The sequence below is a fragment of the Telmatherina bonti genome (genome assembly GCF_933228915.1).
Source record: "Telmatherina bonti genome assembly, chromosome: 21".
NCBI classification, from domain to species: domain Eukaryota; kingdom Metazoa; phylum Chordata; class Actinopteri; order Atheriniformes; family Telmatherinidae; genus Telmatherina; species Telmatherina bonti.
This window is the reverse complement of record NC_136630.1, coordinates 23,375,893-23,394,468: the sequence shown is the minus strand read 5'-3', so window position 1 is coordinate 23,394,468 and position 18,576 is coordinate 23,375,893. Positions and strand designations below refer to the sequence as shown.

General features: G+C 38.6%; 2 protein-coding genes across 2 annotated transcripts; one reads left to right on the top strand and one right to left on the bottom strand.

Moving 5' to 3' along the window:
• Positions 1–1,798: 1,798 nt before the first annotated feature.
• LOC306771685 (RNA-binding protein with serine-rich domain 1-like) lies at positions 1,799–7,647 on the bottom strand. The gene is made up of 7 exons (XM_079260962.1): positions 7,620–7,647; positions 5,769–5,915; positions 5,474–5,653; positions 5,176–5,278; positions 4,728–4,881; positions 4,492–4,633; positions 1,799–3,171 (listed from the first exon to the last, which is right to left on the bottom strand). Coding segments are annotated over exons 1-7 (828 nt in total). The 5' UTR covers positions 7,622–7,647; the 3' UTR covers positions 1,799–3,071.
• Positions 7,648–8,135: 488 nt separating this feature from the next.
• On the top strand, positions 8,136–9,885 carry LOC306771457 (solute carrier family 2, facilitated glucose transporter member 11-like; the record flags this gene model as incomplete). Its single annotated transcript, XM_079260623.1, has 1 exon — positions 8,136–9,885. One exon carries the CDS (start codon positions 8,136–8,138, stop codon positions 9,741–9,743), a length of 1,608 nt encoding a protein of 535 aa, XP_079116749.1. The 3' UTR covers positions 9,744–9,885.
• Positions 9,886–18,576: the final 8,691 nt, after the last annotated feature.

The window sequence follows — 18,576 nt, the reverse complement described above, 5'->3', positions numbered from 1 at the left end:
AAAGAAATCAGACCTGTGCTTTGGCAGCAAACTTCCCATAAAATAAAACGTTTTGGATTCAAACTGCATCCTCTGAGAATTCTGCATATTTACCTGAACAATTATAGAATATTGTGATGAAGTAAGGTGAGATAAAGGACAAAAAAAGGCCTTAATATGAATTTATTGTCTTAACAGCAACATGAACGGCATTTTTCGGCATGCTGAACAGTTCACACTGCAGACTGCATCAATTCATTCCCACTGCAGACTGCATCAATTCATTCCCACAACTTTGATTTCAATAAAGAGGATTACAGCAGAAATATGAAATAAAAAGGACAGTAATGCCTGTTTTTTTTTTTTTTTTAATTTTTTTTTATTGTCTTGTCCTGGATTGAAGCAGGCAGAATGATTTTCTGGATGCTGTGTTCTGCTGGGCAAATTTACTTTTCCAAGGGAAGCATCATAGATATAATGCTCCTCTTGATGTTATTTTATTTCTGTATTTATTTTGCATAATTGTTTGTATTACAAAGTTTGTACTGTACTGGACCGGGCCGGAGAGGACAGAAGAGCGACAGAAAGAGAATGGAAAAGAAGAGAAAACAGAAATACACCTACCTACACAGAGAGAGAAGGAGAAAAAAGAAAGAATGAGAAAGAGAACCACCTACTTACATTTGCATGTACATAATCACACACACACACACACCCACTTATATATACACACATCCAATGCCTGGATCATTAATGACCCATTTCTTAGGTATACTGGACTTTTATGCAGAGTTTGATCTTTTAGGATCAATCCCAGCTCGGCCTCCTCGACCAGGACAGCCATTATTAGCAATTCAATATTAAGTTATTACACAGGTGATTTGCCCAATTTCCTTATCATGTCTTGTTGCCACGGAGACAAATCCGATAATCGATTTCCTAACAACGCTTAGGGCTGCCTGGGGAAAAACTAAATGCTGATTCATACATTAATTATAACAAACAGAAGCACATCGTTAATTTACAACCTCAGTTCTGTAAACGTCGGGATGGCGTGTTAAATACAAACCAATGCAATCATTTCCATATGTCCAGTTCCTATTTTACTCCCAGTAAAACAAACAACATATCAAATGCTGAAAGGGAGACGTTTTAACATTTCACTGTAAATATGACTTCATGTTGATTTAGATGACAGAGGGGCATCTTGAAATATTGAAACAGGAACAATAAGAAGCTGGAAAAGGAATCAGCACAAATAAAAAGCATCTTAAAACTGATTAGGTTAATTTGCAACATGACTGGAAATAAAAAGAGCATTTCAGAGAGAAACAGGTTCACCAACCTGCCAGGAGCTGCAAATAAGCAATGTGGAACAAATCCAGAATTCCTCCACATAAAGTTGCAAAGATTGAGAAGATTCACCATCTATGTTGGACCAAAACTCATTTCTAACGCTCTGAGGGAAAAACTGTTCAGATGAATCAATATTCAACATCGGTTTGGGGAAGCAGACGCCATGTCCTGCAGACTGAAGAGGAGGGAAACCATCAGTGTGCCGCTGGGTGTGTGTTTGCATTGGTGCCGATGGACACATTGAAGTTTTAGAGCAACGCCTGCTCCCATCCAGACAATGTTTCATTCAGAGAAGACCTTGCAGATTTCAGCAAGACAATGCTGAACCACATCCTGCATCCATCACAGCAGCACTGTGGAACCAGAGAACTGGTCTGTCTGCAGTCCAGAGCTTTCACCAATAGAAAAGAAATTCAAAACACTTTGAACATCTAATGTGGTTTATTTTCTAGTGGGAATGAAATATGACTTTTAGAGACTGGGAATTCATTGCATTCTGTTTTATTGACATTTGACACATCGCTTGACCGGTTTTGGATTCAGGGTTGTAGTAAAATGACACCTGAAATCATGCAGTATTGTAGGACGATTTTAAAATTGTGTCAGAGGTTAAGATCACAGACACTCAGATCAACAGACAACTTGCTCCATCAATATAAAAGGTTGGTTGGTTTGTGTAAAACGATCTGAGGTTGATTACATCAGGTTGTCGACCTGCAGCAGTGCAAAAGCAAAGCTCTTATGTACAGTAACAATACTAACAAAACATCCCCTACCCATTTATTCATGAATATGTAAGCATATTCAATAATGCAGATTTAAAGCGACAGTGTTTGTGCTGTAAAATGTGGTTCTGACCAAACAGAAATGGGTTCCATTGAAATATTTGATGATAAAGTTTGTGATTAAAAATCTATTTTCAGTCAGAGATAACACACTTCCCTCCCCGTTTGACTGATTTAGGTTTTTCTTTAAAAGACTGATTCCAAAAATAATCTAAAACACTAAAGAGATTTTTGAAAGTTGAGCCATTGGAGGAATCTTTCCTCCCATCACTGCATTTGTCATCTTGTTCTTTGCACTACAACAAGATGACACCTGATAGTCGCATCTTCCTGGAACAAAACATGTGCACTCCCTTCTGCAGGATTCCCACATGGACCAACCTATTCACTGTAAACAAACTGCAGTTTATTATTTCTTAAATATGGCTCCAGTGTGTGTCTGGATCTGCCTCGTCAGTAAATCCTATAAAAAAAAAAAAAAAAAAAAAAAAAAAGTAATTTTTAATGGACTTTGAAGAAAAATGTTTTCAAAAACTACAAACTTTGTACTTTTTGTGCAACTCTGTGACCAAGGTGGAGGTGTTTCATACCAGTTAATGGACACTAAGCTGTTTGTTCTGGTTTTATATTTATTTTATTGTAATTACATGTTGGCTTTTTTTCCTGCCTAGATGTGAGCACTGGTCCTGTGAAATCACCGAAGAAACAGAAAGAACTAGGAACATTTAAGTAAACTAAAAGTGGCGGTCTGAAAAGCGCCGACCACTATCCAACAGCACACATGAGAAACAAGTTGAACGTCTACAGTTAAAAAACCAGATCATGAGACACAATCGTTCATGTTTGTCAGTAAAAAAACCCCTGGCTGAGTGGGTTAAAGGGGCGATGCTGGGATGAAGAGCAACCATGCTCAGAGGAGAAGGGGGATGAGGAGGAACGGTGTCTCAGCCATTAACGGGAGGAGTTGGAACTGGAGCGGGAGCGGTGACGGCGGCGGCCTGGTGATCGAGATCTGCGCCGTACTGGAGAACGTCGCCGAGGAGACCGAGACCTATAAAAGATTGAAAATGGGGAAAAATATTAACAGCTTAATGAAGACATATAGCGTGATTGTCCGTTAACTCGGTGCTGACCACCAACATCCTCATTAAAATCTGCTCAATACTAATTCTGCTAATGTGAAGATAAACAAACCGAACAAATAAAAAAAACATATCTTATGATTAAAGCTTTTTCTACTAAATAACATAAATAACCTTGACATGTTTAAGATGGATAAACATTTCTAAAAGTGTTTCTAAACTTAGTAAATGACATTCTTGTGATTAAAAAGCAGATTTTGGGATTTTTTTCCATTATTTATTAATTCCATAAAATGTTTTTTTCTCCATTTCTCCAAAACGATTAAAGTTGATGTGGGTAAAACCATAGACTGATGGGCGGAGCCTCCGTGACGTCACCTATGAGGTTTCTGAAGAGCTGAATTGAAGCTTGGTGGGCGGTTCCTACCATCGCCATGTTGGCAGGGTCATGCGTGTCGTCTCACCCAGAAAATACAAATATGGGCAAAGAGGTGGAGCTGAGAGGGCAGCCGTGAGTGTCATGGCGGATGATTGACATCGAGCAAACTCCGAGCTTTTTGTCGCTAACAACTAACCCGGAGATAACAGGAGCTAACCAGCTAACGGAAGTAAGCGGGCTAAAGCTAAGTCACGTTGTTAATCGGCTAAAAACCGCGGTTGTTGTACGTTCTTTTAACTTGAACCAGGAGATCTGGTACCTGTCAATCAAAAGGACCCGCCCCCAAATATGCCGAATTTCGAGATTAAATTACTTCAAAACGGGTGAGTTAGAAAAAAATTCACTCCCCCCACAGTTGTCATGAAGGTAAACCTGACCTATAAACTGAAAATGGATTTTTGAAACAGGAAAGCGACGGGTAATATCTGTGCATGTGAAAGTTCGCCCTCATTCTTGTTGACGTGCAGACGGGGGCTTGTGACGCGACACAAGTAAAGTTGAACAAAGTTTAACTTTTGTTGCTGTCGCACAGTGCTACAACCAATCGATGAGGGTTTTACTGACTGGTCATGTACAACAGGATTTTTTCATGATGATTTCCACCAGGATGTTTCATCGTTTCAAAATGAAGATGAAGCCAGCGTTGTTTTTTTTCTTCTGTAGAGTCAACAGCAAGTTTTCTGTCAGTTCTAACAAACCGACCCTACAATGTCACAACCAATCAGATTTCTTTGAGACAAGTGATGCACAACACTGCCGCTGTTTGTCGCTGACCGTGTGTTAAACCATCATAAGGGAAGATAAATGTCCCGGAAAGCAACAAACTGTTTCGCGTTTACATTCATCATACCTTCTCCTCATGCGGGGTGGAGTACGCCGCCACATTGGGGGTGGAGGAGGCATCCGGCGGGGAGGCGACAGCCTGCGAGGCACGGCGCGGACTGTTGGAGCCAGCACAGCTGTGACGGTTATTTCCTGACCGTCAATCTGGCCTGCAGGACATTCGTGACAGAGTTACTGTGTTGCACACAGGTCAGAACATCAGACTACTACCTCCCATGTTCACACTCCTACACATCCGCTCACCTCCGTCCATGTGCTTCAGAGCCTTCTCCGCGTCCTCGGAGTTCTCAAACTCCACGTACGCGTAGCCCTTGGACAGATGAGGGTGCAGACGATTCATGGGCATGTCAATCATCTTGATCTTGCCATAAGGGGAGAAAATCTCCTGGATGTGCTCCTTCAAAAAGAACAACAGGGAACTCCTGAGGATCTTATTCTCACTTTTTGACCAAGAAAAGAAAATTAAACTTCCTTAATGAAGGGAATTTATAGATGTGTCCTTTTAATTGAAGTTTTTTTTATTTATTTATTTTTTTTACTTAGGCCCACTCCTTTTCGAGTATGTCTGGTTTAGTTGTTTCTTTTTTTTTAAGTTACTTTTGTTTTTGTTTTGTATATTTTATTTTATTGGACATCGAAATAAACTTTCCAAACAAAAGGTAAAACACATCAGAGAGTCGTGAGGGATTACCTTGATGACGTTTCTGGTCAGCCGGCCCAGGTAGACCTTGGTAGGTTTGGGTGTGGGGCTCCGACGTCGGCGATCTCTGTCATCCTTCTTTGCTGATTTTGACCTACAAAGACATTTGTCTTTCATTTAATTAACCTAATTCTTTAAAGACACGCTCTTAACTGGAGCTCGTCCTGCAGAAATAACACGAAACTACAAAACAAAATCATTACATGTTTTACGGAAGTAGCAAAAAATTGTTGTCAGTTCAACATCCTGCATAAGGTTTTAGCTGCTTCCATGGTAACCGGTGTCATACTTTGATCGAGAACGTCGTCTGTTGTTATGACGTTGGCGGCTGGGGCTTGGAGAGGAGGATGAGGATGAGGAGGAGGAGGAGCGGGAGCTGGAGGAGCCCGAGTGGCTGGAAGCAGAGGAGCTGGAGCCACTGGATGAGCCAGAGCTGGAACCAGAACTGCTGCTGGAGCTTGAGCTGGACCTAAATGACATGTTAAATTAAACTATGGGATGAATCGCTTGTATAAAAACTCAAAAACAGAACAGAAGGCAAAGGGGAGAGGAGTCAGTTTTATTTCCTAACAGCAGCTGCTGACCTGCTGCTCCCACTGGAGGCACTGCGCCGGGTTCGGGTCTTGTCTCTTCCACGGTCTTTATCGGCCCCTTCTTTGGTGGCTCCTGATTTCTCCTTACCGCGTGGTTTACTTTTGTCATCCTCCTTCTTCTTTGTTGGAGAAGGCGCCCTGTTTGATGAAGAGGAAACAAACAAACAAAAGTCAAGATTATTTAATGTCCACTAACATGTAGGTGGAATCTGGAATACTTTTACAGCTCTACCCTCCTGCTGGACATCATGGTACTAATGCAAACCCATGAATATAGTGATTTCAGAGCTTTAATGGTATTACACGTCACACACAAAAAGAGGAGTATAGTATCAGGACGAGGTAACTCCAAAATCTATCTGGTTTCTTGATATTTCTGTTCCCAAAAAGGGAAACTGTGATAAATATAAAAGGAAACAGATTACAGTTAAGGTTGTAATTAATAAATGAAAGGTGTCGGTATCTGAAGAACTTTGCTGTCAAACAATCTTATTGGATGCAGTCAATTCAACTAAACTCTCAAGTGCTTAAATACAGCAGCAAATTTATTTAGATAGGTCTCTTCTTGTACAACCCTTTGAGCTACAGTACTTACACACTAGGGGTGAGAAAATCAAATCGAAAAATTGGAAATCAGGATTTTTTTGTTTTACAATTTTAAAATCGATTTTTTTTTTTTTTGTTGAAAAAAAAAAACCCCAACTTTTTTTCCCCAATTAAATAAATTAATCCACTATAAAATTTTTGTCATTTTTATTGGTTTTATTGATATTTTTACTTGTCTTCTTTATAGCATTATAGCAGCAAAATGATGGTCTGGCTACTGTGTTGTTTTCTCCTAACTGAAATCAAGAAAAATTACGATCAAAATGATTTTTTTTAAAAAATGTTTTGTTTTTAATCTACAAAAATCAGCAATATCAAAGAATTTTTGAGAATCGCAATTTAAAATCGAATCAGCACCCAAAAAAATCGGAATCAAATCGGGACAAAAGCATACACACACACACACACACACACACCATACTTCACTTTATTTATTTAAATAAACACACTAACCTTTTACCTGAACTACATTGTCATATATGCACACACATCTTTCATTGAGACATGAACAATAGTAAGGAGTCTTAAATTTGATGTATTTAATTCAACAAGCCTATATTTTCCCCATCAGGACTTTGAAACTAAAATACCCATTTATATTTTAATGAATTTATACGAACGATTTGAATGAATCTGGGATTTACTTTGGTATCCTCCATACTTAGTTATCTCTACCTTTTTTTTGTCGGTTCAATTGCGAATAAATACCATCAATACAGGCATGTATTTCCTGATCCAAAACACTGTAATTTCTGCCCTTTTAATGTCCATTTACCATGATTCCCATCACCAACGGATCAGTATTTTCTTGGCTCATCCCGTTTTAACTCATCTCTTGTCTGACTCTTTCGTGATCGCTGGTCATTCATTGCCTCCATTCTTTCTTACTCCAAAACAATCAGTGCCGTTTTCTCTTCAGCTCTAACGTGTAATCCCCCCAGGCAAAATCTCATGCTTCCAATAACGCCCAAAATCTTTCTAGGATTTTTCTGATCAGAAATTATTTGCAACAATCATAAACGCTGGAAAATGAACGCGTATCGTACTGTTAACCATCGCGTTAGCATCGGCTAACACGCTAATAAAGACACATTAGGTCACACAAATATTCACATTGATGTTCAAAACCTATATTCTATATTTATTGCAATTGTAGCGCATTAACTTGCTAGTTATCAGACATGCACAACAACAACAACAAAACATTCACGACAGTAAATAGCAGCTAAGACTTACATTTTTCACCTGCTTGTGAAGGTGCAGTCGCAAATTGATTACGTAATGTGACGACCCATTTTAAACCAATCAAAAGCCTCGACGTATATCACACGCTTAAACTTTATTCCCTCAAGTTTGACTGTCAGGAATAACTAAGCGCGTTCCAAATCTTCAATATTATGAAAGAAAAATAACATCTGGTTGGTATTTTTTAAAATTATTTACTCAATTATTGTATGTGTCGTTACTATTATTCTTTTTGTACGATAAAATTGAGGGTCACGACAACACAACCTTAACAATATATCCTGAAAGTAAAAGCTCGGGTAAAACAGTTGCTTTTATAATACCGGCTGCAACTGTAAAATAATCGCTTCCCTTTCAGATACACATGATAATGACAGACATCTGGTGAGTCTTAACAGAACAGTTTGTACCCATATTTTACTTAAGAAAATTCAACGACCACAAGCTATATCTGTAGACTGTAAGGAATACAAAGTTGTAGGACACACTGGGACAATCTGCGTTCAGATGAACTCCACAGAACAAAATGAGCCAGAAGAAACCAGCAAACCTTCGGGCAGTGCCAGGACTCTTGCTCTGACAGTGTGTTCTGCTGCCATTGGAGGAACCTTCCAATATGGCTACAACATCTCAATCATCAATGCTCCCACCAGCTACATCCAAAACTTCATCAATGACACCTATATTGAACGCTGGGGTACTGGTTTGGATACCCCCCAGGTGACCCTGATGTGGACTATCATCGTTTCAGCCTTCTCATTGGGTGGCTTGCTTGGGGCTCTGCTGGCAGGGCCTATGGCAGTCCACTTTGGCAGAAAGAAGTCCCTGCTTTTGAACAACACCTTCCTACTTGTTGGGGCTGTGCTCGTGCTGACATGCAAGGCGGCAAAAGCGTTTGAGATGATCATCATTGCTCGTTTTCTGGTTGGAATGAACTCTGGTGTCAGTATGAACGTCCAGCCTATGTACTTTGGAGAAAGCGCTCCCAAACATCTCAGGGGTGCTGTGGCTTTTTCCTCTGCTGTTTTCACTGCATTTGGAATTTTCTTCGGCCAGGTTGTGGGAATCAGTGAGTTACTGGGTACGGAGTCTCTTTGGCCTTACTTATTAGCTAGTAATGCCTTACCAGGATTGATCCAGCTAGTTACCCTACCCTGTTTCCCAGAAAGCCCTAGATACCTTCTCATTGACCGTGGAGATAGGGAAGCATGTATCCGGGCTCTTGGAAGACTCCGCGGTGGGGAAGCTCCTGCTGTGGAGATAGAGGAGATGCTTCAGGAGCAGCAGCAAATGTCAGCAGCTTTTAAAACAGGCTCTGCAGTCCCTTCCAAGACGCCTTGGTCCTTGTTCAAGGACCGTAACCTACGATCCCAGCTCAGGACGGTCATGACTGCTAGTAGTGCCATGATGCTCTGCGGCAATGATTCCATTTACTTCTATGCGTCTTATATTTTCCTCGAAGCAGGGATCCCACCAGAGAAAATTCAGTACATCACCATTGGAACGGGGGCATCTGAGCTTACGGCTTCCATACTGAGCAACCTGCTGATTGAACGCGTGGGCCGCAGGTACCTCCTCATTGGAGGTTACACCCTTATGAGTTTTTGGAGTATAGTTTTCACGATAGCTCTAACCCTTCAGAGCCAAGGGGTGGCAGGGATGCCATACCTCAGCATGACGTGTGTGTTTGCCTACATTCTCAGCTTCGGCTTAGGCCCTGCAGGGGTAACAGGGATCTTACCGGCGGAGATCTTTGACCAGGCAGCTCGGCCAGCTGCGTACATGGTCGCTGGCTCTCTTATGTGGCTAAGCCTGTTCACAATGGGAATGCTTGTTCCTTTCATAGTGAACGGCCTTGGTAACTACTGCTTCCTGCCTTTCTTGGCCGTGTGTTTGGTGTCTGCCGTGCTTTTGGGGATAACTTTACCAGAGACAAAGGGCAAGACTCTAGCTCAGATAACAGCAGAGTTCGATCGAAAAAATGGAGGGAAAATGATGGAATTGCGGAACATTCAAGTTGACGAGCCTCAGAGTGATCAATACCAGCTGGGTAAAGCATGCTCCTTCACCACCATGACATGTGATCCTGACTCCGAGCGTAAGAGCGAGGACTGATACTTCACTTCCACAAACAAATGAAATGGAACAGCCAGTGCCTTTGTGTTCTCTTTATGCACTTTTAAGTTTATTTTTGTATTGATATTGGAGTTGAGTCATATTTAAGAAGGATAATCTCTGTCCAATAATATATTTTAGTGATTTACACTTTTGCACCTATGACTGCTTACACAGAAATTCAACTAACTTCCTTAATCATACCGTTTGCTCACATGTAGCTGAATACAAAAAGCATATTGATTGTAAAACAGCAAACAACCGCTTCCCAATGACCACTGACTGAAGATTGCACGTTACAGCTGTATGAGAAAGGGCAGGCTTACAAACAGGCCTCAAAATGTTGTTTAGCTTTTGGATGAAACACCTAAACATTGGGCGGTTCTGATGTAATAGAGGTAGCCAAGAGGATAATATACAAAAACTTAACAAGCTAATTCTTATTCAGTACCTCCACTCCACTCTAAAAGTCTAATCTGTGCTTGCAGTAGAGTGAGTAATCGTTTGAACTCTAATTGCACATGGCTGCACTGTGAAAGATAATGCTGTTTGTTTTAGTCTATGCAGCTCAGTGAGCTATGCCAATGAAAGTTTTCCTATGCAGTCAACCAAAGCGGAATGTGCACGCTTGGGAATTTTGTGGGCTTTTATTAGTTTGGCTGTATGTGTAATTTAACTATATTGGTTTGTTATTTATAAACACGAGGTTCGTAAGAGTTTTTATTTCCATAACATAATATAAATACATGGGTTATTTTTGTGTGTATGCACTCTGTATTTGTGAGAACAACTACTCAAAAATGGCCAGTAGATGTCGCCGTCATCCTCATGTTCTCCTCTCTATGCTGGAATATGAAGAAATACGTTGTGAAAATGCATTTGACATAAACACTCAGGCAGGGATGGCACTTTGAAATTCAACAGCTGGCACTTCACAACCCTGTCAAGCCTTCTGTGGACCATCTGCCAAAGCTTCTGCATGTTCTTTAATCAGCCCATGTTGCTTTTCATTCCTAGAATGAGTCATGTATGTAGATATTTATGGGTTTATGCACTGATGGAGCATGTAGCATGGTCTGTGCACTGATGAAATCAGCCTGTTGTTGTATTATACTGTCTTTCCAATGAATATGATGACAATCTCCTGTGACTGTAAATACATGTCAAAATTGACCTTCTATGATATCTATATCTATCTATCTATCTATCTATCTATCTATCTATCTCTCTCTCTATATATATATCTATATATATATATATATATATATATATATATCTATATATATATATATATATATATATATATATATATATCTATATATATATATATATATATATATATATATATATTCTATTTTTATTTCCAGGCTGTGATTATTTATTTGGTCGTATTTATTCAATGAAAAATTCTACTGTATGTACAACAAATAAAAAAATATAGTGGCTACACTTAATGTTCTGTTTACTTCAAGTGACTCCGCCTGCTGTCTTTTTAAAATTACATTTAACCTCCATCACTGTGACTCCCTTCACTCCTCTGCATTTTAATCCAACTGCGCCCACCCACTCAATTTAAAGCTTCTAGCCTAATACTGCTATTTGTAGAAAGAAGTGCAGTTCAATAATGTCTTGCTGTTTCAGTACGGAAGTCTGCATTTTCATTGGACATGGTTACTTTGCCTAGTTAAAGAAATGATGTAGATGACAGAAAAAAGGACGTATATTTCGTTGAGGCTCAAGTTGGAATTACTGTTTTTTTGTTATGTTTGTTTTTTTACTATTCCCAGTAAAGCAAATTACACAGCTAAAATGATCCTTCCTATAAAATGCCACAAAGATAAAGCAGTCAAAAGCAATTTTCTGCTGGTAATACCAGGCTGCCCTTCGCAGAGATTAGACTAATCCCAAGAAACAGACCAGATAAACACAGAAGCATGTTCAAACACCTTTTTTTTTCTTTTTTAATTTACCTTCATATTGCCATGCAGTCCCAAAAGGCAAGGTATCAATTGTAAAAAAAAAAAAAAAAAAAGCTTTTACTGGAGAGACCTTACCAAGCAGATGGGCAATCTTGCAGCATAGAAAATATGAAAACAACATGTACGCCACAATACACAGAAATCTACATGGACAACATCTTTTATCACTATATCCTTAATGAGATCTTTACATTTAATTGTAAATACACATGTTTAATTTAATTTCTTTCTTTCTGTCACTCAGACACGAAGTGATAAAACACATTTAATAATAGTTAACTAACTTAGAACATGTTAAATATCAGTCCCCACATTGCTCTTTTAGGGGATGGCTAATGATTCTGGGGTTTTGTGTATTTATCAGGTCTCAGTGCTAATATGAAAGGTCATATAAAGATATCCTGGGATTCACTTGCAGCACAACGGCTCATAGCATCAACTGGGTATGAATGACATTTCTCATATATCATTTTATGGAGACCTTGGAATAACTCAAAGCCTGGAAGGACTTCTTGCCTGTGGCTCATGAAATGAATTTATGTTCTTTGGGTGAGTTGGTGAGGGGATTAATATTATCCTCAAAACTGCCAATTAAACCTGAAACTAAAGCCTAAAAACAACCATTTTAACCTCAAATGCTGGAAAAGAAAAAATGGTCAAGCCTTCTCATCTGCTTCCAGTCTAATGTATGCAAAGCCCCTTGGCTATCAACTCGAAAATTAAGTGCAGCACACCTACAATGATTTTAAATGCTAGTGGCAGAGACTCAACGTTGTACCTGTAGAGAGAATTTAGAGTATCATCACCTCAGTTGTGTTATTGCTTATATTACAGTCAATGCATATTAACATTGTATGATAGAGATAAAATTAGTTCAGCTGTCAGGAATTAGATAAGAGGGGAAAAACACTTGACTCCTTCCAGCATGAGTTCACATTGCTGCATAAACAGAAGAGCTAAATGGTTAATGATGAAACTTTAGAAACCTCCGGTGGTTTTTTCATAGATTTATGTCTATTTGAACTTGGGAAAAATGTTGGAATCAAATGAAGCATGAGTTGCTGCTTCATGACAAGTAGTGTAAGGTGACACCAACGTTTTTTATGATGATGACGATACCATTAGTTTATTACACTTCCTTTCCGTGACACTAATATTAATAATTATTGCCGCCTAAAAGAAAAAACACATCTGTACTGTATGTATTAGTATCTTTATTGCAAGAAATATAAATAAAAATCAAGAAAATAAATACTTGAAAGAAATTATACTGATAATTCATTCACTATGCATCTTTATTAAATGGAAAATTAAGAAAAAGTGCAACAGTAGTATTATAAATATAAAAACTTAATCTGGAACAATATTTTAAACTAATAAATAATATTTTAACCAGTAAAATATCAAAACTAAACATCATCACAATTAACAGTAGCAGCATTATTACAGCATCATGACATCTGATAGGTTTTCATAATCATGTGACACAGAACAAGTACACTGTTTTTGGGCTTCATGTGCAATTTTGCAGCCTAAAACCTCTAAGAAGTGGAAAAAAATGGCAAGTTTTGCATGAACACAATGGTATCTCAATTTTCAAAATCTGATATTTTGGCTGGCAGATATTAAATGATGGAATCAAGAGTATTGATACACCCACCCTTAATCACAGTTCTGTATAAATAATCACAAACTAACCTTCTCTGACCCATCTCACCTCATGGATGAGTGACCTAATCTAAGATTATTAACAGGCATTTTAATGAAAAAACATAGACTAACCAATTTATCTTAGGTAACATATTAGCTAAGCAAAATAAAGACATAAAATTGTTAGATTGTCACACACATACATAATATTTGACCGCTGTGGAACTTCTTGCTGTCCGGTTTAGGTTCATGAGTCTATTTTTGGGAAAAGGGCATTGAAAATTTACACAGGGATATTCTGAATGATCATATTCATCCTACAATGAGACATTTCTACCCTGACTGAAGTGGTCTCTTCTAGATGATGCTAATGTCCCCATCCATAAGATACAAGCAACAAGTCCTCCAATCCAAATACAGGTCATTGTGCTAATATACTTAACAATAATGCTAGCCTAAAATCACAGCCTAAAATACAACTTAGATACAACTTTTGCAATGTAGTAAGTAGTTGTGATCCTTTCGTTTCCATAGCTACGTAATATTCCTATGAATTGGCTCATATCAACACCATTATTATAACTTGGGGACGATTGCTGATTTAATGGGATTATAATTGGACTATGGTGAATTGTATTGAACTAGACTTTGTCTGTAACGTGCCTTAACTTTACTTTGTGAATCTGCATTATCCAAATAAAGCTGGATTGAACTGAATTGAAAAAAGTTCCAAATAAAATTCACAAACCTCTTGTATAAATTTGCAGAATAATCATGGCGGAGACAAAAACACATTTTTTTTTTTTTTTTATTACAAAATGACTATGACTCTCATTGGCTCTGTTTTGACTTGATTACATATAAATTCAACATTTTATCACAAAACTTTGCACCTTGTTGGGTTAGGCCAATCTTCCCTTGGCCAACATTGGAAAGAAAACAATTTGGTTTATATTACAAAAAATATCCTTCTGTCAGAAAAAGGATAAAAGTTTCTCCTCAGGCTCTGACCCCATCACTACTTATGCCTATGCTTTATAAGCTTATTATTGTGATGTTGCAGGAAATCTTGACCTAACCTTCTAGTGGATGCTGGGGTGGCGGGAGGGCTGTCAAAACGTCTGCAGCGTGTCATGTTGTGGGCCAAGGCCAACAGTAGTGGCATAAAAAGCAGGTAGCATATCATGCTGCACCAGGAGGTGTGAAGCAGAGTATAAAACAGGAACTCTGGAGTTTAAGTACTCTGCTGAGATTGGATAAGTAGTTTTTATAAGCTGACGTCAAGTATGAGGCAGAACATATGGTAAGCAAGCACAGCAGCTCGCATAAATAGCTTCATTTAAGGCTAAAATATAGGATTTACCCTCCAGGACATCAATTTTTTGATTCCTTCCTTATTGTAAATGTGACCCTTTTTCAGACGGCCTTTCTTTCTTGTCGTTGTTTCATATCTGTGTTCTGTTATTGATTGCTAACATACCAGCCTCATGTTAGCGATAATCAGTCTGTGCATTGCTTCCTATCAGGGTTCGGACACAGATCGTTGTTCGTTCATTTATTTTCTACACCGTTTTTTCGCAGGGAAGCTGGAGCCTAACGCAGGGATTAACAGGTGAGAGGCAGGATACACTGTCCAGGTCACAAGTCCATCGCGGGACAAATAGCTGTAACTAGTTCTGCTCGGCCTGCCTCGATTTCAGTTTTTAATTTTGTGTGTTTTAAGTTTCCTGTCTGTGCAGCAGCTACTCAGTTGATTAAGTTTCTTTGCATCACATCAGCCCATCCCCTGGGAGTGTTTGGTTCTCATCATCTCTGTAGGATTAGTAATGACATGGGGGCTCCCCTATGATACCATGCAAACAGATTATTTAAGAGTGAGTCTGTAAGCATGGGTCACAGCAACAGTACATCTTCAGTAGAATATTACACCCCCAAACTGGCCAACTTCTCTACAAATCAATTCCAGTGGCAAAATGTGTTGCTGATCTACAAGAAGAACATCCAAACTGACATTTAAGACTGAAATTTTAACATTTCAAGCAGCAAGTCTTTACTTTTTTTTAAATGGATCATTGTCTTGGTTGAATGATCTGATTGGCGGCTTGACCTCAGTTCCACACATGAAATAAGGACAGCATGAATGTAAATTTAATGTATTCCTTTCTAATTTGTTCAACAAGATGCACCTGTTTTATTCTCTTTGCTTTGAGAGTTCGGGTTTCCTCTGGCAACCTGAAGTGGAGTGCATAAATGCTGGGGGAGTCGAGAGTTTTAGCTTTAAATGGACTTCCTTGTTACTATGAAGATATAAAAGGATGTTGCCAGGCACCTGAGAGACAGGGAAAATGAGCTGTGATATGATTTCTGAGGCCGAAAAAAAAGAGGAAAAACCCCCCCCCCACAAAATAATTTAAAAAAAAAAATCTTCTGTCTCTGGAAAGGCTTTGTGTGCTCCTACACACAGCAGCCTCTTCTTGCCGCTTGGCAGCAAATTAAGCTGATGATACCATTATGGAGTAGACATCAGGTCACAGTGGACCTGGCAGGGAGGCTCATCATCCTCACAAGTGTTTTAGTACAGGTTGGTCTGGAACTCCAGTGTGAACACAAGACACAGTTTGACCTTTTGTCTTTGGAAGTACAATGCAGTGAAAGTCTCCAGAAACAAAGCTGAGAAGAGTATCTGTGTTAAACCACCAGTGATGTGCAGTAACTATAGCTGTAGTTAATGTCTCAAGTTTCCAGCACTCTATTCTGACTTTAACTGTTATTACTTTGGCTTTGGAGGGTGTAGGTGGTTTGCTTTTCATACAAAGATACTCTCAAAAGCCATTTTACTGACTTCACTGTGCAATTTGGACCCATGTTTGCCTCCAGAATTGTGGTAATTTGTAGTGGCAACGATTACAACGCGCTATAAACATTTATCAGAGATTTTGGGTCCATATTGACATACAGTGAGGAAAACAAGTATTTGAACACCATGTGATTTTCAAGTTCTCCCACGTAGAAATCATGGAGGAGTCTGACATTTTTATCTTTGGTGCACGTCCACTGTGGGAGACATATTATATATAAAAAAAATCTGGAAATCAAGTTGTATGATTTTTTTTAAATAATGTATTTGTATGTTACTGCTGCAAATAAGTATTTGAGAAAATCAATGCTAATATTTGGTAAAGTTGGCTTTGTTTACAATTTATTTTTTGCAGTTTCTCACCAGGTTTGCTCACACTGCAGGATGGATTATGGCCCACTCCTCCACACAGATCTTCTCTATGTTTTAGGGCTTAGAAACATGTTTGAGCTCCCTCCAAAGGTTTTCTATTGGGTTTAGGTTTAGGACTGGCTAGGCCACTACAGAACCTTGATATGTTTTACACCAAGCCACTTATCCTGGTCATCCTGGCCATGTGCTTCGGGTCATTGTCATGTTGGAAGACCCAGCCACGACCCCCCATTAATTCTCTAACTGAGGAAAGGAGGTTGTACCCATAAAAACATGGCCCTGTTCATCCTCTTCAATACTGTGCAGTCACGGGACACCATTTTACCAACAGCAATCTGAACTGAACCAAGGCAAGATGGATCCATGCTTTCATGTTGTATTCATCAAATTCTGACCCGACTATCTCACTGTTGCAGCCGAAATGGAGACTCTATAAAGTAGTAAAATCCAAAAGAAATACAATTTTTCTCCTGTTCTAATCCTTTTTGCTTCCCTATCAGGCTTATTTCTATGTCGCACAGAAATCACGTACTCAAATGTCAATGTTAAGCCTGGCAGATTTATTAGTTAGGTAATTTATCAAGATGATCAACAACATTATTCAGTGTGGTACAAGCTATGTAAGCTGTCACAGGCTGCTTTGAAACAGTGCTTTGAAACAGTGAAACGGGCGTCTGTAAGCCAGATAGGGAGCTTTTTTTTTTTTAGTTGTACTTCTGTTTTTGCCTTCTTGCTTCATTAACTCAGTAGGATTATGCATATATATATGCATAATCCTATGCATAATATATGCAATCCTATGCATAATATATGCATAATCCTACCCATACATACATATATATATATATATATATATATATATATATATATATATATATATATATATATATATATATATATATATATATATATATATATATATATATATATATATATATATATATATATATGTGTATGTATGGGTGGGGGCGTGCCGGCTCAGGAAGGCACAGTAACCACAGAAACAGGATTGTAGATGATTCCTGAAAAAAAAAGACTTGTGTTTGCATTTCATTTTATTTTAGGCCACTGGGAGAGAATCAAGATGGCTTTATGAAGAAAGCAGAACAAGCCCAAATAAGAAACAACACTTTAGAAATTATAAACACAAAAACCCACAACTTGAAATTAACAATATTTGCCAGAAAAACGATTTTTATCTTTGTGGTGCATTATCCTGCTGAAAAGAAGGAACACTGTGGTCATAAAAAGATGGTCATAGTCATTTAAAATATTTAGATAAGCTGTGGTTAATGTTAATGCTCAGTTGGTATTAGAGACCCAAAGTGTGCCAAGAAAATATCCTCCACACCAGTCCTACGGATCTACCATCTTGCAACCTTTAGTTGCATCCCTTCTCCACATCATCTGAATCAAATAGCTAAATTCCCTCATCTGCATGTTGTCCAGGCTCTGCAAAGGCCTGCTAATGAGACATTTATTTGATTCAGGTGTGTTAAACAAGGGTTGCATCTAACACACCAGAACTGCATGTATTCATGCACTGAGCTGCTGCCATGTGATTGATGGATTACACATTTGCATTAACAACTACTCAGTTTCACTTTGATACTGCATGTTTTTAAGAACTTGCTTTTGTCTAATTAGTGAATGCTCAAGGGGCTTGGATTGCATGCTAATCCTCTATACTGGTAGTCTACCAAAAATGAACACAAATTTTTGGGAGTTCTCAGGTCCTGTGCACCTATTTATATCCAGCCAATAACCTTTGTGTTTTGATGTGCTTTTGGTTTAGTTGTGTGCTGGTCTATTCCCGTATCAGCAAACTGAACTGTAAAATAAATATGGAAAGAGTGTAATACAAATTTTTTACAGGAGCTTTTTATGAAAAACTGCTGTAAAACGTTTAAAAGTCTCAGGGCTCCTCTTAATGCTGATCCCTCAAATGAAGCCACAAAGACACAAGAAACAAGGA